At 46.8% G+C, this 22,935-nt stretch overlaps 3 protein-coding genes across 5 annotated transcripts; 2 read left to right on the top strand and 1 right to left on the bottom strand.

Moving 5' to 3' along the window:
- The first annotated feature begins 9,674 nt into the window (after positions 1-9,674).
- LOC124684650 (transport and Golgi organization 2 homolog) lies at positions 9,675-12,289 on the top strand. The gene is made up of 5 exons (XM_047218921.1): positions 9,675-9,831; positions 10,094-10,283; positions 10,925-11,131; positions 11,584-11,778; positions 11,942-12,289. Exons 1-5 carry the CDS (start codon positions 9,749-9,751, stop codon positions 12,065-12,067), a joined length of 801 nt encoding a protein of 266 aa, XP_047074877.1. The 5' UTR covers positions 9,675-9,748; the 3' UTR covers positions 12,068-12,289.
- A 410-nt stretch (positions 12,290-12,699) lies between these two features.
- LOC124665457 (probable tRNA-splicing endonuclease subunit Sen2) lies at positions 12,700-14,272 on the bottom strand. Its single transcript, XM_047202877.1, has 2 exons — positions 13,971-14,272; positions 12,700-13,655 (listed from the first exon to the last, which is right to left on the bottom strand). Exons 1-2 carry the CDS (start codon positions 14,270-14,272, stop codon positions 12,776-12,778), a joined length of 1,182 nt encoding a protein of 393 aa, XP_047058833.1. The 3' UTR covers positions 12,700-12,775.
- Positions 14,273-14,366: 94 nt separating this feature from the next.
- Positions 14,367-17,678, top strand: LOC124684649 (uncharacterized CRM domain-containing protein At3g25440, chloroplastic-like). 3 transcript variants are annotated; one of them, XR_006997093.1, is made up of 4 exons: positions 14,367-14,786; positions 14,890-15,294; positions 15,377-15,943; positions 17,260-17,678. XR_006997093.1 is itself a non-coding variant. In XM_047218919.1 (3 exons), exons 1-3 carry the CDS (start codon positions 14,367-14,369, stop codon positions 15,566-15,568), a joined length of 1,017 nt encoding a protein of 338 aa, XP_047074875.1. In that variant the 3' UTR covers positions 15,569-16,063. The 3 variants fall into 3 exon arrangements, 1 of the variants encoding a protein (XP_047074875.1); XR_006997094.1 differs by having other exon boundaries at positions 17,253-17,678; XM_047218919.1 differs by lacking the exon at positions 17,260-17,678 and having other exon boundaries at positions 15,377-16,063.
- The last annotated feature ends 5,257 nt before the right edge of the window (positions 17,679-22,935 follow it).

The following is a 22,935-nucleotide window of genomic DNA, read 5'->3' as shown; positions in this document are numbered from 1 at the left end:
AAGAACAAACTAGTAGTTTAATTGAGGAGAGTATTATGTAACCCTCTATATGTGAAGATGCACAACTCTCAATTGTTGTAAGGCAGGTTGGCAACAAGCTTTAATGTGTTTATGTTTGCTATTTTTAGCAAAGATGTTGTCCTACAAAGCACTCTTGAAAGAACACACCTATATGAGTCTGATTGTTAAATATCGCAATCTATGAGATTTGGGTGATCTCTAGAAACTCAAGAATAGACCACGAAGTATGACGCATATGATTCACCCGCGGGGTAGGCTACAGGCGGCCATGTACTGGTTATGACTTTGAGTGAAACCTGTTCATGCAAAACTTGCAATTCAAGGCTTAGTCTATTGTTCGAGTGTGAATAGATGTAGCTTAAGGTTCTAGGCAGAAGTTCAACTTAACAGTCTCTTCTGAAACACTGATATATAAACAAGCAGCAAGTATTGGTAAATCTCTAAATGAGTATTTGAGATCTGGTGGGGGATTATTGAAATATTGGGCCCATATTTAGTGGCTCATGTTAGATTTCAGATTTCCCTATAAATCTCAAAGCCCACATAGTGGCAACCCATGTGAGTTTGAGCCCAAGTGGGTGGCAACTCACGAGAGTGGCAAGAGGTGGGAAGTTTAGTCCCACATGGAAAGTTGAGAGGAAGTTAGACCACCTTATAAGGTGGGTTGTTCTACCAGTAGTAAGTGAGTGAGAAGAGGAGTTGTTCACGCGCGCTCCTCCTCCTCGCTCGCTCGTCTCGATATGACACGACACGACGCGCACCGTCCTCGTGGTGAGTGGATTGATCCTCGAGCCGAGATTTTCCTTACTTTTTGCAGTTGAGGAAAACGAACAGGGACGCTTCGCAGTTAGTCGGTTCGGGTCACTCCCGGACCGTGGGCTATCTGTAACCGACTCGAAACGTGCGTGCGACGTGAGCTTGGTCCACGTTGCCTAGGGTTTCCTGAGCCTATATAATCTCTTGCCCGGCTACCGCAGAAATACATATAATACACGAGTTAGGGTTTTGCCACATCTCTCTGCTTGCGCCGCCATCGTAGCCTACTCCATCCCGCGCGCCGACGTGCATCAGCGAACGGGAGAGCAGGTCTCCGGAACCGCCCGCTCTTGCGATCCTGTACGGGAGAGGGCGAATTAGGTTTTTGGGAAGCGCTCTACGCGACTGCTCAAGTTCTTCAACACGGGTCGTCTTCCGTCCAAGTCGGGCGGTACTGCCTACCGTTGTCTTCAACGTCGTCTACTTCGACCCGTCGTCCCTGTCGTCAACAACGTTACTGCCGCGACATCATCTGCTACACCTTCACCGCCACCTCCACCATATCGGTACGTGCGATATATCTCGATCTGTTTAGCGATGGATGCTTTACCGTTTGCGCTGCTGCTACTCATGTTGATTAATGCATCTAATATGTTCGAGTTTTACATCATGTTTTATATTCTGGAATTAATCATGGAAATTGTGCCTAATTATCCTACACCATGTTGGGTACTGCTACACACTTCAAAGTCCTTCGATGAAGGTTATTTAGTAAGAAAATATTATTCTGTTGTATATATTTGTTTTTCCTAGACCTGCTAAAAATCGCGCATATACATATAATTGAAATTTCTTGGAATAGAATATCCCCTCCATTGTTGTTCCCGAAGGCCTTCCGTTGTCTGGTGACATCGCACTTGTGTGGCATCCTAACATTGCGGTTAGAGGGTCATACACGATTTCAAAAGATTGCATTAGGGTGATGGGTGGAATACATTTGTTAAGAGGGACAAGTTCCTGGAATCTGAAGACAGGTTGCTCTTGTTCTACATATTAGAAGTTCAGTGCTTTTCCTATTTGAATTTTATGTTCCCACTATATCTGCAGAAATAAAATATGGATGTACCGAGGCAACTGTTAATCTAGGGTAAAACTATGTTACCCCCTCTGTTTTTATATATAAGGCCACTAAGTATTCCGTGCTAAAACTTTGACAAATAATTTAATCAATAAAAAAGTTATATATAATACCAAGAGCATATTGTTGGAAACATCTTTCAAATGCGAATCCAATGGTATACTTTTGATGACATATAACTCATATTATGTTGATCAAATTGTTAATCAATGTTCTACCTCGAAATGCTTGTATACTAAGATTTTATGTTGTTACATTGACTATAGCTAAAATCAAATCTCAGCCGAGCGGTAAAACTTCCCGCTAAACCCGTAATTGTAAGGGTATATTGCCCCTATGTGTGGTTTTGGTAATTAATGACAACCCCTATGGACTAATGTTTTCATTGAGTTTATATGAAGGAATATTCCATAGGTACTACTTGTATTCCATGTGTTGGATTCAAGTATGGATGCCATGAAGATAAAGATACACCTTGTGTATTGGCATCAAGATCATCGATTTGAAGATATATATGTGATATGATCAAGAAGAAGAAATGAAGATGGAGTTCTTATGTGGAACTCAATATTAGCCATACTGTATCTTATGTGATAAGCAATGGATGATCAAGATCTTGAGAGCTTGATTCCAAGTGAAGAATTCTTTATATACATCTCAAGATAGTATGATAGAGTATGAGAAGATACAAGGTTGAGTAGGGCAAGTTCAAGATGAGCATCTCAAGTGAATCACATGCTTAAAGCTTGCCGTCCATTTGGTGATAATGGACATGAGAAGATGTGCATCAATAGAGCTTTCCCGTCATGGTGTATGGGGGAGCATTTGTGAGTCTTCACGAAGCAACAATGATCAAGTAAGGCATTCCGGCTTGAGTGGAGCTCGAAGAGTTATCATCAAGATCAAGCGGGATGCGCAAGGCAAAGGTATGACCTTGCTAGGTTTTCCTTTTACCGGTCTCAAGGTGGATGTTGGGAGACCGGATTATAGGATAGATAGCCGCACTATCAAGAGGGGCTCTCGGTTGGGTAACTTGATCACATCGTATTAGGGAGCTCAATCCTTTGCATACTTTGCATATCTTTATTGCTTCTTGGTGTTTCTCTGTGTGAGGTTCTTGAGCTTGTTGCTAGCTTTTCAACAAGCCCAAGTTCATCGAAAACGGAATCCGCATGCATCTTCTATTGTGTTTTCGAGTTTGGACGTCTTCACCGTTTCTTGACGGTGGGAGACTCCCTCTCTAAAATCATCTAAAAATGTTCTGTGAGGAGTCTCCATATTTGTTGGGTTCTATTCGTCGTTATCTTTCCAACAAAATTGGTTTCATGTCAATCGGGGTCCGGACACAAAAGTTATCACAGTTTTTGTATACCATGTTTTCCTGCTCCCCCGGTCAGGGACCCGGTCGGACCGGCCCATGCGCCGGCCGGTTCCGGTCTGCCGCCCGGTCAGCCGGCCTCCCAACCGACTGGCCCGGCGTGCCGACCGGTCGACCGGTCGCCAACCGGGGGACAACCGGATGACCTCCTGGATGACACAAAGTGACCCCGGTCGGGGTCCGGCCTACCGACCGGTTTGGACCGGCTGGTCCGGTCTGTGGCCCGGTCTGATCGGACCCTGGACCGGACGGCCCGGCCCCAGGCCCGGTTGACCGGCCTCCTCGACGGTTGACTCAGCCCAACTTTTCCCCAACGGTTATATTTGCTCTTGGGCTATAAATAGCCCTTCTTCCACCTTGGGCTGAGTTAGTTCTTCTATTCTCTCACATCCATTGTTGCCTTTGAAGAACTTGCTCTCTCTCTTGTCCCCCCCCCCATGATTCTTGTTCATTTTTGAGGGATCTAAGAGAGGAGATCTAGATCTACACTTCCACCAATCCATTTCTCCTCTAAGTGAGGGGAACTCTTTGGATCTAGATCTTGGAGTCTTTTGTTGACTTTCCCCATTGTTCTTCCTCTCCAATCTCATCTTAGCATTTGTTGCTTGGGTGGGATTTGAGAGTGAAGGACTTGAACACCTCTAGTGTTCTTGCTTTGCATCATTGCATAGTGTTGAGCTCTCCACCACGATTAGTTCGAGTGAGAGACCGTGAGCTTGTGGAGACCTCCTAGTTGGTTTGGCGGTTGGTGCTCCGGTGATCTCTTCAAGAAGATTGTGAAGAGGCCCGGGCTTCTCCTTCGTGGAGCTTGTGAAGTGGTTGTGGAGCTTGCCATCTCCGGAGCGGAGGAAAAGCTAACCATAAGGAAAGGGCCATTATCCTTCCTGGGTGTGGTTCGGAGAATAGGGTGAGCCTTCGTGGTGGGGGGAATCCTTCGTGGGACCTCCACTCCTCCAAACGTGTCGTACCTTCGTGCAAAGGAAGGGAACACGGGAATACATCCTCATCTCCGCGTGCCTCGGTTATTTGTATACCCGAGCTCTCTTTCCTTGTGATAGCCATCGTGCTTGAAGTACATATATCTTGCTATCACTTGTGCTACATATATCTTGTGCCTATCTTGCTTAGCTCTAGTTGCTATTGTTACACTTAGTTGAGCTTAGCATATTTAGGATTTGTGCTTGTAAACTAAACGATAGTTTAATTCCGCATTCTTACAAGACAAATCCGCAAGAGTTTGTAATTGCCTATTCACCCCCCCCTCTAGAAGGCGTAACACAAGTAAGTTTCTCAGAAACTGCATAGATAGACTTGAAATATTTGGTACGCTTTTTTAAATTGCAGTTTGGAGAACATGGTAACTGATTTCGAATTGCAGTTTGGAGAATATGAGAACTGATTTCGGTTGTGATTATAACTTGATGTGACCCTAGGCCTTGGATTCCGGTCTACCATTTTCTATTATTATTATTATTATTATTATTATTATTATTATTATTATTATTATTATTATTATTATTATTATTATTATTATTATTACTACTACTTCGACTGTAGCGAAGTTCAAAATTTCAGTCGAGCAGCGAAAGCTCCCGCTAATTAAATATGAAAATTTTTAAACGCATTTTTAAATTTTGTTAGGAGAATATGTAAGTAACTCTTTTTTTAGATGATGACTTAATGTGACCCCTGGTCTTAAATTGCTGAGAAGAGCTACTACGTAGCATGGTCTACCGTTTTTATCTTAGTATTATATTATTTGAATCATAGCCATATTCAAAATTAAATCTCAGTTGGGTGGCAAAATCTTCCGTCAATCCTGAAATATTTTCAGATGGTTTTTGAATGAGATTTTGACGATAGATCATGATCATCGTAACCGATATCCAACATGATGATAATTTGATGTGACCACTCGGCCTTAAATTGTTGAACAGAGGTATTATTACTGTCTCACAGTTTTGTATTACTTATACTTGGACTTGGCATCACTCCTTAAACGGGCCAGCATATAAACTTAATGCACCTGCTAATCATCCTAACTATTGACCGGTCAAAAAATATTATAGTTGGACCGGGTCACGTACTAATTCTGGTTGCAGGGAGAGCCAAAGGGTCTCACCAACTTTTTCCTCCATCGGCTCTTTTGTTTCCAGAGAATTGATTCGCATGCAGTTCATCACATGCATTATTGTTATGGTAGCAATAACTAAGGCTGCATGACGGTTGGCAAGAAAATGTAGTTAGCCATTGGCAAGCAAAGGATGGTCGTCGTACCATACATATATATGCATAATGGCAGTGCATGGTGAGAGAGTAATTGGGCAGCCGACATTGTAGGTCGGAGTGAGTGACCCCCAACCTACGGATTATCCCTCTAATTTCGCTGACCAACAATAAATGTTTTAGCTGTTCTTTTTTTCTTTTTCTCTAGGGAGAATTGCAAGTTAGGAATAGGTATTTTTCAAAATTTGAAAACATGATTTCAAAGTTTCAAAAATTTCTACGAAAAATTCTAGGCATAGATAATGTTGTACTCTACCAAGATGCAAAATGTCAACCTGAAATACCTTATATTCTAGGCTTAACAAAATTGACAAAATTTGACAGATTTGGGAGGTTTGAAAATTTGTACTGTTCATTACTTTAGATGTCAGACTTTGTCATTTTTGTGCATCCCAAACTACTGGGTACTTCTAGGTGAGATTTTTTCGTGGTGGTAGATTATATTTTTCTCTACATCTAAATTTTTCGGTAAGAATTTTCTGAAACTTCACAACCCCACTTTTGAATCGTTCAAAAAACGAGTTCCCTGTCGCCTGAGCCCTAAAAGTCTATTATTGTGGTATGGGCAGCACTAACAACAACAATCAAGTGCATACCCAACAAACAGTATAAAGTTATCTGCTTAGACTGTATTAGTGAGAGTCAACCATTTCCCAACTCGATCGTCCACACCAGATGTCCGGTATCGATAATCCTAACACCAAGAAAATTACGCATCAATCATACCACATAGCTAAATGAAGCCAAGCATTGACGGAGACAACCCAGAAATTAGAGGTATGTGGGTGAAATTCAGCAGTGAAGTTCTGATAGGATCTGAGATCCTACCAGGCCGGTTACGTAGATTGTAGGGGTGGAAGTGTGCTAGACGAGGGAGAGGAAGGCGGCGCCGGCGGCTGGCCGCGTCGCGAGGTTGGAGGAAGGCGGCGCAAGGGAAGGAGCGGCGGCTAGGGCAGGGAAGACCGACTCCTCAAGGAGTCGGCAATAACGATCTATAAGATCTCGTTTATTGCTTGATCGATATGGTCTATTACAACTTGTATTTATAAGAGAATTGCGAAACCCTAATCTGCTAACTTGGGCTAAGCCCCTAACTTAGGCCTGGCCGGTTGGGCCACCAGGCCGGTCATAACATCTCTCCCCGCCTTCTCAAACAGCTCGTCCTCGAGCTGGATAGCCGGAAACTGCTCGGTGGAACTCATCCCGGAACGGTGTCGGCTCGGGAGACGGCCGCGTCGGCCGGCCCAGCTGCGACGACATCAGCCGCAATGTCGTCTCACGGTCTCCAAGTAGAACAGGCGTGGACAAACGTGGCCCGGTACATAGAGCTCGTCGCGGTTGAAGCATAACCCTTTACGACGGCGCTCGAGCTGTTCGGCCGTGGTCAGCCGACGGAAAGGCCGCGTCGCGGACTCGGATCGGAGTACCCCGCATGAGTCACGGCCGTGAGCGCCTGGCTCTGGTGGTGTCGGGGAGGGCGGTCGGCTGGCCGAACGTCGCCGGCCGGGAAGGCCTGGCCGCATGGACCGCGCGCGCTGCTCGAAGGCGCGAGCGTAGTACATGGCCGACCGCAGTGTCCCGGGGATCCCGCATCTCCACGTCGACGCGAATGTGGTCCGGCAGTCCGCCAATGAAGAGCTCGGCGCGCCGCTGCCCCGTCACCCCGGGCGCATGGCATGCGAGGGCTCGGAAGCGGTCGGCGAAGTCTCGCACCGTGGTGGTGAAGGCCAAACGCCCGAGTTCCGCCAAGCGACTGCCGCGAATCGGGGGACCGAAGCGTAGAAGGCAGAGCTCGCGGAAGCGGTCCCATGGGGGCATGCCGCCCTCATCCTGCTCGAGGGAGTAATACCATGTCTGGGCGGCGCCGCGGAGGTGGTACGAGGCGAGCCAAGTCCGGTCCGAGGCGAGGGTGCGCTGCCCTCTGAAGAACTGCTCGCATTGGTTGAGCCGGCTGAGGGGTCCTCGACGCCGTCGTACGTGGCGAAGTCGAGCTTGGCGTAGCGTGGGGGGTTGGGCCGGCAGCGCCCGGTACTCCGCGCGTCCGGCGGAAGGCTCCGCCAAGCGCGAGTATGCCGGCTCCGGAAAGGAGGGCCTCGGAGGGTCCCCGGCGGTCGTGTAGACGGGAGGAGGCGCCGATGCGGACGAGTAGACGGGCGGGGCTCCGTCGCGGTCACCCACGCCGGAGCCGCGAGGGCGACGGCGGGAACGACACCCGCCGGATGGGGACGCCCGCGGGGCAGCGAGGCGGGCCCGGCGCCGGGGGCCGGCTGCCACGACGACCACGGCGGTGGGGGCGGCGAGGTCGGGGCGGGGCGGGCACGCCCGGACGGGCGGAAACGCCGGCGCGGCCGAGTAGGCGCTGAGGGCCGGCGGCGGCGGCGGCGGGGTCATCCCCCGAGTGCCGATCGGTGCGAGCGCGGATGCCTTGGACGGCGGTGGCGAGGTCGCGGATGGCCGTCGAGAGCTCTTGCTGCGAGAGGAGGGGGGCGGCGCCTGCGACATCTGCGCGGGCGCCGCGGCGGAGGAGGCCGGCGGCGTCTCGGAGGCGGCGGCGGTGGTGGCGGTGGGCTGGCTCGAAGACATGATCGTAGAGGTCTCTGATACCAAATTGATAGGATCTGAGATCCTACCAGGCCGGTTACGTAGATTGTAGGGGTGGAAGTGTGCTAGACGAGGAGAGGAAGGCGGCGCCGGCGGCTGGCCGCGTCGCGAGGTTGGAGGAAGGCGGCGCAAGGGAAGGAGCGGCGGCTAGGGCAGGGAAGACCGACTCCTCAAGGAGTCGGCAATAACGATCTATAAGATCTGTTTATTGCTTGATCGATATGGTCTATTACAACTTGTATTTATAAGAGAATTGCGAAACCCTAATCTGCTAACTTGGGCTAAGCCCCTAACTTAGGCCTGGCCGGTTGGGCCACCAGGCCGGTCATAACAAGTTCAGTGCATAACAATAACCAATAATTTTCCTGAACCTTGTTTGGTATGCCATCCAATCCACGGCAGCTCTAAAAGGCAGTGGTGTACTGGATATTAAAGAGCATGGTGGCCAGAATGTTATCTTAAGGAGGTATAATAACCCGTGCCAACAGGTTACTAGTTGCCCTTTCTCTTTCAACAGTATAAAATAAACAGGTTGGCATACCATACCAGTGGACACAACAGACGATCCCTCGGCAAATCCTAAAACAGCAGTGTTTGTGTTATCTTAGATGATCTCCCAAAAACCTTGCCAAGGATCAGTATTTTGTAAGCACTCTATTTGACATGTCTATCTGAAAAATGGCAAAACAAAGAAGAACAAATACCTGGCAGTACACAGATGAAAGTGTCCTATCTGAAAGCAGATAAAGCATATGACGCATGGCTGAAAGGCATGTTGTTTCGCTGGAGTGACACGTGTGGAATGGAACCATCAAAGCCAACTACCCACAGGATGCAGCAGGTAGGCGGTTTTCAATAAGCTGCGGCGCCGAGTCATAAGCTTGGAAAGAGCAGGACGTTGTTTACCACTTGTGTATATCCAATTCCAGACCAATCTAGGAGAGTGATCGAGTCAACATCAGCACTTCCAATTCAGATATAGATCAGCGAGACCATTTCTCCAGAGCCTGCAAGAGAAATAAATAGGAATTGCAGACATCAGAGTTACAGTGATTCAGGTGCTTTCTGTCCCAAGAAAATATTAGAACAGTGAGTTACAGGAAAAGAGTATCAGAATTGCATCTCTAAAAAGGTGATATAGTCAGTGTTAACAGTAACAGAAGTTGTCCCCATTCTGAGTTAAGAGCGTGGGCCAAAGTGGTGGTTATCCTGAAAGAAAATACTAAAATATTTCCCCAGTCATACACAAGACAAGGGGGTCTATGTAGGGAAGAGGTTAGTGGTAAGTAGGGGACCCTTATGAACTGAGATGACAGGTAATGACATGGTAATCGAACAGGATGGAACTCTGACACAAGAATAACAGACTGCAGAGCACCTGGTTGCAGGCAATAATGTAAGACTCTCTGTGGGCTCCTATACTCCTTCCAGCCTTCTTCCTATAAATACAAAGGCATGCACGGGGAGAAGCCTCAGGTAAACACACAGACACACAGAGACATAAGGTGCACGGTTGCAAAACAAGAGAGATATTTGGAAGCAAGGAGTAGTAGGGAACACAAGAAGCCATGTGTATCGCTGCATGGATTTGGCAGGCTCATCCTCAGCACCAGCTCCTCCTCCTGCTCAACAGAGATGAGTTTCATAGCAGGTAGAGGATTTCATTTAGTTTCACTGATCCTTGCAGTACTCCAGGCTGAAAGTTATAGCTCTGCATCGTGAGGTCTCATTTTGTTTTGGAGTATAGCTCATCTCCCTTCTGAATTGCATGTTCCAAGAAAAAAAGCCCCATGAACCACAAGTCACCTTGTTCACTCTGCTCATCTGCTGCATAGAAAAATTCTTAAGGAAAGCATTTTCTATTGCAGAATAACAATGTTGTGTTTTCATCTGCTGTTCTTGATGAATTGCAGACCTACAAAGGCAGTAGGGTGGTGGGGGGAGGGCTCAATCAAGATTCTTGGGGGCAGGGATGTGCTTGGTGGAGGGACATGGATGGGGAGCACCAAAGATGGCAGGCTTGCCTTCCTGACTAATGTGCTCGAGCCTGATGCGATCCCTGGCGCACGAACTAGGGGAGACCTGCCCCTCAGGTTCCTGCAGGTAAATCAAAAGTTCAAAACCCAACTTGGTGGTTCTACTGTAGGAGATAATTACATGATAAGGATATATTTTATTTCTTGTGCAAACCAAGTTGTTCTTCTCTACTATGCTTTCTAGTCAGAATCAGTTTTTACCAGTTGACATAGTCACTATCGGGTCACTGTCTGTCTAGCGTTCATTCCATTGTTCTCAGTTCTGACAGTGATTGGGCCAGAGATTACAAATATGAAGACAGAGACATGCATTCCCATTTTTAGAAATCTGAAGTTTACCTTTTAAAACAGTTTAAGTAGCTCCTATAACAACCGTTGAACTATAATTGTCCCTCCAAAATAAGCATTCATATCATGATTCGTTGTTTTACAACTGAAAACATTCCTAGGATGTACCTTACGGAATCACCTTTAACTTATACCCCTCCACAAATAAACAGTGGCAATTGCAGCAATCTGGCAAGATTTTGGCCTACACCCCACCTCAAACTTTTTCAACTTCACCCTATATATGTGTTGGACTCACAAATTTTCAACTTCAATTTTATTGTGTACATGGCTGCTTGGGTTGGTCATACCTCAAAAAAAAAAAAAAATGCCACCTCCGCTACTGCAAAAGCATGATCCGGCAGAATCTGTATTGTGCAGGGCACCAAAGGCCCGCTTGAAGTTGCAAGTGAAGTGGCAAACGAAGCTGATGAGTACAATGGCTTCAACCTTATACTAGCTGATTTAACCAGGAATGTCATGGTCTATGTGTCAAACCGGCCAAAGGGGCAGCCTGCAACGATTCAACTCGTCTCACCAGGGCTCCATGTGCTCTCCAATGCAAGGCTAGACAGCCCTTGGCAGAAGGTAACCAGAATTACTCCATATCCAATTGACACCCTAGAGATAGATAGAACTCTCAGAGTGCTCCAGGGATAGAAATGCACAGGATGCTGTATTGCTGTTATTTGATCAATCCTGGAAACATCAGTATCAGGCAAGAAATGTTGGACATCCAGTGGGGTGTCCTTCATTGAATTTTAGTTTAACTGCACCAAAGCTAAGAATCATAAAGGGGATTTTTTTGAGCTGGAAAAGCTGTGAGAAAGCAACATGCAAGCTGTTTCAAGTCTTCCTTCCCTAGTTATAGGCAGCAATGCATTTAACTCAATTAATAGCAGCGCAAGTACAGGAAGCAAGGCAGTGTATATAACACATGATTGCAAGCTACTCTGTCCTAGGGACCATTTAATATACTAATAGTGTGCCCAAGGAACGAAATGCAGATAATTTTTCATATTTGCGTATATTTCATGCAGGCGATTCGCCTTGGTAAAAACTTCAGGGAGCTTCTTAGAAAGCATGGTGATGAGGAAGTTGTAGCGAAGGACGTAGTTGAGAGGCTAATGACTGACACCATAAGAGCTGACAAGGATATGCTGCCAAACACCGGTTGTGATCCGGACTGGGAGCACGGTTTGAGCTCCATCTTCATCGAGGTGCAAACTGACGAAGTGAGTTTTCGACCGAATTTCAGTTTACAAGTGCAATCAGAGTTCAGTTGTCTGAATAAATACACATACTAAAACTGAAATAACATGTTGATGTTCTAACCCAGAAGCATATATCAATACTATATTTATTTACATTTTTTCACATGTTCCTATTTTTGCAAAGGGGCTTTACGGGACAAGAAGCACATCAGTTCTTTCAGTGAACTACGATGGTGAAGCTAGCTTATACGAGAAGTACCTCGAGAGTGGTCTATGGAAGGATCACACAGTGCATTACCAGATAGAGTAGGCAATGCACAAATAAAGAAGGGAGCCTCAAATAGGAAGAAAGAATGAAGAACTACCCCACTGTGCATGCTGTTACTTCCACAGTTGCCCTTAAGATCACCTAATGATCCTCTAATTATGGTGATTAAATTATTTATTGTAAGAAGATTTATCATTTCAGAGACAATTCCAATCAAATTATTGAATATATACATAATATGATATGTGTAGTTACAGACTGCAAGGTGCCATCATTGTAAGCAGATCACCTGTTCTACTACAGAAACTGTATATTCATTTCTTTATATAGTAGATATCGACTCTGATGTTGCAAGATGTATACTGAAGACTCAAAGTACTAAACATTGCAACTATATGGGGAAAAAATTCTTAAGGGTACTTGAAGAAAATGCGTTTAGTGTACCTCTTCTCTTCAATAGGCTGGAGTGTGGTGGTGGTGGTCAGCTGGAGACTGAAGTTTCTTGTCCTGCATTACTTGAAATACAAAAATGCCTCTCCAGAGCTGTTCTTTGAGATATCTAGAAGATTTAACCGTATAGAATAATATTGATAGTGTGTTCCTCTGCAGTCAAATCGAGTTGGATGGATATATGTAGGCACCATTTCTAGAAACCAAACCAAGACTCACAAGGGTAACAGCACAAGATTGCATTAAGATGAAAAGCTACACCTCACCAACAGAAGCATACAGAAATATTAAGCTTTACTGTCAAAATCTCAGCTTGTATACAAGTAAGCTGGAAAGAACTGTGAAGCCTAGTATTACACCCCAATAGTTTAAAACTACAGTTTCTCTTGTGTGACCTTGGTCTTCCTTATTTGCTTCTTCTCTGCTTGGTTTAAATCGCTGCTCACGGCACTGCTGGGCTATCCACCTTGTAATTGTCCTCTCATGAACGACCAGTAGTTCCAAACAATCTGGTGATCTCAGTTCACAGGTACTGCTGGAGACGGTAAGAACCAGCAGTGTCTTGGCCACGCTGCCAGAGGCTCGGAGCGCACACAGTAGATCAGACCACACCTTCAGTCGGCCACACCTACCGCCGAACTCCACTCCTTCCGGAACAACAACAACAGCAAACTCTGAGTGGACGAGCGCTGGGTGATGACGGTAAGCCACAAAATCCGTACCATACTGCAGACCCGACCGCACCACCCAGTTCTTCGATCTGAGATGCGCGTACGCCTTGTACATCTCGGGAAACGACTCCGACGCGGAGCAGAGGTGATCCCACAGCTCCGCTTCGCTCAACCCCGTCTCGCCCACTGACTTGCAGACTGAGATGCACTTCAAAGCATGGCAAAGATAGAAGACCTCCTCGGCGCCCAGCTGGAACCAGTGTTCCTCTGCTCCAGCATTTTCCAAAGACCGGCCAAAGGCGGCACGGTTCAGAAGCGTAGCTTGCTGTGGGTTCACTGCAAGAACCGCGTCCCCGCCCCGGCTAGATAAGGTTGCCAAGAGCGTAGAGCGTTTCAGCGAAGACTGAAGCTGGGCAACAATGCTTGACATGGGGCTAGCTGCTGCTAGAGCTGAAAAATCCTTGCCATCCTTGCCTTTCTTCCATCTCGGACCCGCCATGTCCAGTAAGCTGAGAACACAACAACACAAGTGTTAAGATATGGCCTAAGGCAAAAGACTAGAAACAGTACAAAGTAGTGTTAAACTTGTATTTGTCACTATTTTTTGCTTCAAAAAATCGGCCAATTAACCAGTTAACTCGCCGATTAATCCCTACTCGGAGGGTCACCGAGTAGCCAATTAACTGATAAATCGGCCGATTAATTGATTAACTGGCCGATTCCCAACTCACCAACTGACCGATAAATTACCGGTTAACGATTTCCCCAACATTGATTTGGTTTGGTAGCACTCGAGTTCCGCAGGAATTGATGGTTCCTCTGACCCAGCGAGCGCCACTGCCATGGAGTAAGCAGCAAAACACCCACGGAACCATTCTAGACGGTGCCGTAGGTCGTAGTGTGAGGGAGTGGAGGAGAGGATTATGGGGACGAACCTGGCGGCGTGGACGAAGCAGCAGCGAGCGTCGAGAGAGGTGGCGAAGGCCCGAGGGAGGGGTGGGGAGGCTCGCGGGGATCCAGGCGCCTCGCCTTGCGGCGGTGGCTGGCGGCGGCAGGCAGGGGAGTTCCAGGGAGGGAAGACAGGGAGCTGAACTGGAGGTAGCCCAGCCCAGAATAACCATCCCATGGAGCGGCCCTGGTAGCCCACCCAAACTCACTCGGCCTGCCTAAAACCCACGTCTGTGGCCGCCGGAGCTGAGCATTCCTCCGGCGCCGTCGCGATGGCGTCCATCCTGCCCCGGCTGCTCCTTCGCCGCCGACGGACTCTGCAGCCCTCCGCCACGGCTCTGTTCTACCTACGGTTCGTCGCCTCGTCTCCTCACAACGGTCCAACCACCATCAGTCCCCCACGCCTCGGCGCACTGCCCGAGCGTTCCCGTGCGGCTGCTGGATTCGCGACAGCTGCGCGGAGACAGTCCCCGGCGAGGCGCGGGAGCACGGCGGTGACGCTGGACACGGACGGAAGCTTCGCGCGCTTCTCGGTCGGAGACGAACCGCGCACGACGCAGCCGCAGGGGAAGAAGAAGCAGAAGATGTCCAAGAAGTCCAAGGTGAACCAGCTCAAGTGGTTCCGCCTCAAGGCCAAGAAGAAGATGAAGTCGCCCAACCCCGAGGTCCGGATCAGATACAAGCTCGACAAGGTTTCTCCCCTCCCTTCATCCTCAACATTCTTCAGATTGAATTGAGAGAAATGCCGAAATGCTGCATTGTAAATCTGCTGTTCTGAATGCGGATCCGGTCCAGGCGAAGAGGAAAGAGGAGTGGCTGATCGAGAAGCTCCGGAAGTACGAGGCGCCCTGGAGGGGTCCGGCGCCGGTCCATGACCCCGAGATTCTGACCGAGGAGGAGAGGTTTTACCTCAAGCGAACCGGGGAGAAGAAAAAGAACTATGTCCCCGTCGGGAGGCGAGGGGTGTTCGGCGGCGTGGTCCTCAACATGCACCTCCACTGGAAGAGGCACGAGACCATGAAGGTGGTTTGCAAGCCCTGCCGGCCTGGCCAGGTGTACGAGTACGCCGAGGAGCTGGCCAGGCTCAGCAAGGGGACCGTCATCGATGTTAAACCGGATAATACGATTATCTTCTATCGTGGGAAAAATTATGTGCAACCGAAGGTTATGTCGCCTCCTGATACTCTGTCCAAGCAGAAGGTAATCATCACTACCGAAGCCAATTTTGCCATATTCATTTGATAGGTTCAGCTGATTGACATTTTTTATCTGTACTACATAGGCCTTGGAGAAATATAGGTTTGAACAATCTCTTGAACATACCAGTAAATTTATTGAGCAGCTGGAGAAGGAGCTTGAAGATTACCAGAAGCATGTTGAGTTATTTAAGAAGCGTGAGGGGGCTATTGCTGAGGAGATCAGTGACGGAGACGCTGATGTTGATGATCTCACATCTAGCTCAGATACTGAATGAATCGTCTTCTTGATCAATTGTCACCTCGGCGCAGATCCTTTCACAATGGAGATTTGATATGATCTTGCTGCCCTAAATTTGAGTGCATCTGGTTTGCCACCAAACATTCCCAATTTTTTGGAAGACAGGTGTGGCAAGCATTCGGTCTTCTCTAGCATTGTGCCCCACTGTCATAGACTGAGCTCTAAGAGTCGCACTGAGAGATAGTGAAGTTCAGAGTCAGCAGCATTTGAATACAACATGAGCTTTGGATGCTCATGGCGGGCGAGATGAGTTGTGTTTGCAGCTTTCATCAGAAATGAGCTTCCTTGGATTGTCAGTTATGAAAATCAACTTGTGTGTCTTCTGGAGAAGGATCTGCTCAAATATAAACATGTAAGATTTACCTAGCTCTCAATTAGATCATAGTAACATACGGAATTTTGATGCTTTTAGATCGAAATGTAGTATTGTAAGATTATTATTAGTTACTAATATAAAGTAATATTCTAGTCTTCAAGATACTTTCAACTGCGCAAACCATCATTATATGGTAGATAAATTTTTAACATATATTTCATACCTTTTACTCACCAGATACAGTTTGGACTACTTATTATTTTCTTTACGGTAGTCCTGATTGTGCTGGCCCTGATGTCCAAAATCCTACAAAAGTTACATGGAGACAATCTAGTTTCATGCTAAATTGTTTATCAGCTGACTAGCCACCTTCAGGAACAAATGATAAAATCCCTAAATAAAGAAATTTAAACATCAAATAAAATGCTCATGGTTGAGAGGAAAAACGTATGGAATACCGCTAACAACAATAGAACATACTGGATACCATGGCGGCCTTGCAGCCTGTAGTTGGTAGAATGCATCACTGTGGACAGGTCATAGTCTTCTTTCATTCCCAACATAAAATAATTTCAGAATAAATGGTAGGCAATTCCAATAGCACATACCTTTTGGAAATGAGCCAATTCCACCACTCGTCTCAGATTGGCAAATAACATTGTCAAGTCACTAAAAGTGCGCGACAACAATTTTTTCCTTGAATTCAGGATATATGAATGTATATTCATCTAGCATCAAAAAAAATGTGAGCAACAATTAAATAGCGTACATACTTCTGGTGAACAGTGAGCAATACATGACAACAAGTTAACACAGCTCGATTGATCTCATGACATAATTAGTTTCATAACCCGCGTAAGGAAGTACCGACTTATGTGCCCAAGATGGAAGGGTTCATATTCTCCTATGAGCCAAAGTGGATTTCCCCTTGCGCTTCTTGCCTTCAGTTAGTGCAGAAATTAACTCCCTTATCTCTGAATGCTCCTTCAGTTTGGTTTACTGTTTGTCCTGTCTTTTCTCGATATTGGAAGTATCACTCAGTGTTTTGTTTAGAAAAATATATACTGATAAAAGTTCTTGTTTACTGATGTGTTATGTTGCAGTTTGTTTTAATTTCAGTTAAATTTCGTATGCAAGCAGTTGAATTTGTTGTGATTTAATACGGATCATCTAAGACCGGACCTGTAGTATACATTTTCTTAAATGTCACATGTATGGTTACTGATTTGTGTGTCAAGGAGTTGATTTGGCACCCTTTCACTTCACAAAGTTTACCCGTTTATAGGTGTATTTACTTGCTACTAGTATGGCAAGTTTTTCATGGTTTGAATAAATGCCTTTGTAGTGTCCAGGCTACTCAAGTTGTTGAGCTTCTTCAACAAGTGGGCGTTGATTCAGCAGCAGCAGGGCTTTGGCCCTGATTGTGGAGCAAGTGTGAGAAGCTAGCTATGTCCGAGGAAGCGGAGACGTCGGCGAGGAGGATGGTGGGTACACCACGATTGTGTTGGGGAAAAAGATGTGGTTCATCATCCCCTTGCGCCTAAAAAAAGGTTATATTTTTTGGACAACTCTAATTGGATGACTCGGTGCTTATAACATGAAGATGATGAGGAATTGAGAACTTGAGATCAATTTCTTTTCTTTCTATTTCTGTTTGTACTCTGTTACTTGCGATGATTTTGTAAGGTGCAAGTTAACTGCTGTATTTTCCTTATTCTAGGAGATAATCTTGCTGCAACTTGCAAGGAAATTAATTACTTGTTGCTGTTAATTTTTGGCTGATTTCGAGCTGATGATGTGCATATATTTGGCTTCAGAGGAGTTAATTAAATGGTATGCCTAGGCTGGCAGCCTCTATGGTAGGCTAGGAAAGTTAACTTTTTAGGCTTATTATGGGGAAGCTAGGGGCCGTAGTGGTTATCTATGTACTGCCTAGCTTATTGTTAACTTATTGACTTGCTCTTGTTGAGTATACACTAGGTGTCTGTGATATGTGGTTGCTTGTTATTGTGTTTGTGACCTGTAGTATACGATTTTCCTAAATGTTACCTGTATGGTTACAGAATTCTGGTCCCTGGGTGTGTCAAAGAGTTTATTTGGCTACCCTTTTACTTGACAACGTTTACCCATGTATAAGTGTATTACTTAAGTATTTCAACTTTATTTGTGTTTTGAAACAACTACTCGGTGTTGATTCAGTAACAGTTTTTTTAGATAAAAGGCACTAAATGCCCGACTTTAAATTAATAAAGCCCTTAGGTTCGACATACAACGAATTTAACATCCTGCGGCATACAGCTTTGCCAAAGCAAACATGTTGCGGCATACAACTTCGTCAAAGAAAGAAAAACTACTTGTGACGGCCTTCCCCACAGTTCGAAAGGAGCAGGAGCATCTTCAGTTCCGTGCTACAGCACTCTTCGTGCGGATGCGTCGTGGAGGTGCTTGAGCTCGGTTGTCATCCTTCTTAGCCACGGCCTGTCTAGCGGCTTGGCAAGCAGGAATAGCATATATTTGAAAGTTATGTTGCCGGGTGTTACATAAGTTTGGATTCAATAATCATTTTATTTCTAAAATGCCAAAGAACCCAGAACTTGGCCATGAAAAGCAACCATGCTATGCGCCTAAATCTACCCGAAAGACTAGACACAATGGTGAATAATTGCTGGAAATTCGCCGGGCACCAACTGCAAACCTTGACGGCGAGCAGCCAAAGAAGATATGAGAGGCGTCTTCCTCCACTCCACAGATATTGAGGCTGGATGGTAGCCTGTCGAGCACCAGTTGCCAGGAGAAGATCCTGATCTTGAGAGGGATTCTCGCTGCCCAAACATCCTTAATGTGCGCAATCGAAGCCCCTGCGGATAGTTTTGTGTACATCGAGCTAACAGAGAAGCGACATCCACCGCTATCAAATATATCTTTTTGTTGTTGTACCCTCAACCACATACACACACTCACAGTGGTTCAAACTACTCAAGAAATTTAGGATCGCCTAGGGTCACGAACTCACAATCTTGCGGATACCGTCCAGAAAACCTAATTGTATTCGAGTTGGTAAAGTATGAGAATTCACGTAATTCCTTTGTTGTTATTTTCATTGAGCATCTGTGGCAGTTTATATAGGTACAAGTTTTGGGAGGGCAGGAAGCCTCTCTTAGATATAAGATTGAAACTTCACAATCAATCCTTAACAAAACATATCCTACCATAACCGATGCTCTAACAGTCTACAATGCAACTGAAGAAGCAATGTCCATTACATGTGTTCCATCGGATGCAATGCCACCTGCTTGCGACGCCTGACCTGGCCGGGCACCCATTTTGGAAGAAGGAGTGCAGACCAAAGAGCAGCCATTGGGAGGACGACCGCTCGGGGCCAGGCAAGGGGGGTCAGACCGGGACCAAAAACCAGGCTAGTGGTTGACGCAGCGAACGAAGAAGGCCGTCGCAACAACGCGTCTTGGCATCCTTTTTGAACAGGTGCTCATCTGGAACGGCATTGCCGTGCCTCAGAACTGCACCATCGGATCAGCCAGGATAGCTTCTCTGTAAGCGGTTCACCAATCACCAAGTCCCGGAAGCAAAGAAGATTCAAGAACTACCTGAAAAATGTGGCACATACCGATCACTTGACTTTCACATACAAGGCAGAGTACATGCATGAGCTATTACTGTGTGAAAACTATACCTGCAGCCTGACAAAGACAGATGCATATGCATAGTCCGCGTCGCTATCGAACTTAGTCTCATGTAACGCACATGCCTGCATGTTCAGCAAGGCTAAACATGGGCTGTGTGGCCTTGGTCTTCAGAATTTGCGTACCACAAGCAGATTCTAAACATCCAAACTGTAATACTACTCCGTTTCTAATACGAGGTAGCGCGCTGTGATATGAGTGCCAGCAAGAGCTGCCAAAATGTAAAGGCAGAAAGAGGCTGTATAATAAGAATTATAGGGTGGTTCTATGTATGTATAAATAAATCCAGAAGAAGAACACGTCCGGGACTGCGAAAAGAAGCAGATCAGTTGAGGAGCTAGCACAAGATTGGTTTTCCATGTACTACCAGCAGATCAGTTGGCTTGCACTTCAAGAATACCAGATGCAGATCTAAAGTAATGCAGTCACCTCCGTACAATACAAGGCAGAAATGATTCACAACTTATGTACACATTGACATTGTAGTTGAAGTGCGAAACTATGCCTGTTACATTGCAAACAAGTATATAGAGTAAGAAATGTAGGATTTCAATGACAAGAACAAAACGAATAGCAGGCGGACTCAAGTGTTACCTTGGACTAGGAATTCACCCGTGATTATATTCTGGGTTTGTTCGTCCATATCACAGCAAGTTGCTATGGTTTCAAAAGCATACGCACCAGCTGCAGGATACCATTCTAAAGCTTCAGAATGCCACCGTGGTCAACAACTGCAAAGTCGCGAAGACCTTGACTTCAGCCTTTTGTTTCGATTGGTCGGCACTCAGCAGCCCCTACATAACAAGATACCGAAGTCAGAAAGCATGCAAAGACGAGATTACTTGAGATCCAGTCAAGCTGATTACAGGTCTAGAGTTCGGAGTTTGTACCTCTCCGTTTTAGCAGCTGATCTGACGAAGCTACACTTGTATTTCATGTTGGATGTGTATCAACTTTGTCATGGGCGCATCTTCATGACTCAGACCCGTGAATGGTGCCATTTTTCCTCCATGAATAATCTGCGATACATCTGAATAAAGATGAATAGATGATCCTGTGGTTACAACTTCGCTGGAGTTATTACTGTGGTCCTGACTGAACAATACTATGTGAATGAAATTAAACCGTTGCATTGAGTAAACATAACGGCTTATACATCCTTTCTTTGTTCAATTTTGAGAATTGAAGTCTGACAAAGAAAAGATACAGACACAGGGCCCGGTGGCAGTGGCGGCAGGGTCTCATCTGATCAAGTCTCACATCTAGTGACATGCCTAGATGATCTGAACGTTCCTCAACAATTATAATGCCGGATAATATGTATAAGACACAGAAGCATATAGGAAGTGTACTTCCAATGATATCACGCTCAAGGAGCTCTAGAAGTTGTTTTTCCTTGTAACTAAGAGCATCTCCACTCGTCCCCCCGACGAGGCCCCCGGCGAGCCTTTTTTCATCCGGACGGCGTAATTCGGCCCAGTCGCGCCCCCGGTTCCTCGTTTTCGTCCGGATTTGGGCCTAAATTCATCCAGCGATCCCACGCCATCCCCAGCCCCCCGGGGAGCGCTCGGGGACTCCGGACGAAACGAAAGCGCGGGACAAAGACTTGCGGCATGGAATACCTTAATTCAACGGCTCGGGGATATTCAATTATCGGACGAACCGGACGAATTTAGATGGAACCTTCATGCCAACGGTGCTTTCTCTGTGAAATCTTTATACAACGCGATCCTTCTTTCGATCTACCAGTTGATAATAATAAAAAGATTTGGAAGATGAAGATACCATTAAAAATTAAAATTTTTGGATGGTATCTTCGTCGAGGGGTAATCCTCACCAAAGATAATCTTGTTAAGCGTAATTGGCATGGAAGTACTCGATGTGTTTTCTGTCATCAGGACGAAACAATCAAGCATTTGTTCTTCCAGTGCCAGTTCGCGAGATCTATATGGTCAGTCATCCAAGTAGCGTCTACCCCTGTACCCTCCGACCAGTGTTGCCAATGTTTTTGGTAATTGGCTCCATGGGGTTGATTCAAGGTTTAAGTTGCTTCTTAGGGTGGGGGCGCTAGCAGTTATCTGGGCGCTTTGGCTATGTAGAAATGACAAGATTTTTAATGATAAAAATTGCTCTTTGTTGCAGGTCATCTGCATATGTACATGTATTCTCCGTTCGTGGTTACCTCTTCGACGACTGGAGAACCGAGACCTGTTTACGGAGGTGTGTACACGGTTGGAGGCTACGGCGAGGGATACTTTTTCCCAACATGGGTGGCAGCATAGTCTACGGATAGATGCCCCACCTATTTCTTAGGCGTTATATGTTTCATCTTGATGTGTATCTCGCCTAGTTTTTTGCTTTTTATCACTTTCGAACCTGAGACAACATAAACGGCTGTGTGCATCCTGGTTATGCAGAGGCTGGATGTAATTGCTTATAAAAGTAATGAAAGCATCCTTTATCGAAAAAACGAAAGCGCGGGAAATACCGAGGAAACTTCCCGCGCGTCTGGTGGCCCCAACTTGTCGGCGAGAGAAACCGATCGTCGTCCTCATCGCATCGTCTTCCGCGCGCTGTAAAAGCCTGCCGCCGGTCTGCATTCGCCGGCCACGCGGCGAGTTAATGTCGTCGTCTTCCGCGCACGCATCGTCTTCCGCGCGCACTAAAGGCTGCCGCCGGTCAGCTCGCCGCGGACGCGTCGCATTACACGCGGCATTAATCCCCCGCGCCAACCGCGCCTATATACGCCGCTCCGCTCGCCGCGAGGCGTACCCCGTGCTCCACTCTCCCTCCACTCTCCCTCTACTCTCCCGATGGCGTTCTACGACGACGACGGCGCAGCCACGTTTAAGCAGTGTAGGCGAAGCGCGCGGAGGACGCCGCGATGGCGGAGGCGATCGCCAGGTCGCTGAAGGACATGGAGGAGGAGAAGCGCGCAGACGACGCCGCACTCGGATCGGGCCGGGCGCGACCGGGAGCGCGAGGAGGCGGAGCGACGGCGGCGGCTGCCCGGACCGGCCGCCGCACGCCAACTCGCCGCCCGCGCCGCTCCAACCGCCAACGACGATGTCGCGCGCTACCGCCGTCATGCGACACCTCCATCCGGCGTCGCTGTCCCCGTCGTCGACCTCGAGTCCTCCGACGACGAATGGTACAAGCCATCCCCGGGGTGGGGAGACGCCGGCCAGGGCAGCAGCAGCCAGGCCGCGCAGCCGAAGGTCAACGACGACGGCTCCGACGACGACGGCGGCGACTACACGGTGTTCTACCGCCATTTTGGCATGTAGAGCGCCGTGTTTTAAAATTAGCATTTGAATTCCCCTAGCC

The sequence above is a fragment of the Lolium rigidum genome, chromosome 1 (assembly GCF_022539505.1).
Source record: "Lolium rigidum isolate FL_2022 chromosome 1, APGP_CSIRO_Lrig_0.1, whole genome shotgun sequence".
Classification (NCBI taxonomy): domain Eukaryota; kingdom Viridiplantae; phylum Streptophyta; class Magnoliopsida; order Poales; family Poaceae; genus Lolium; species Lolium rigidum.
The sequence above is the reverse complement of the archived record's forward strand: the minus strand, read 5'-3'. Positions and strand labels throughout refer to the sequence as shown.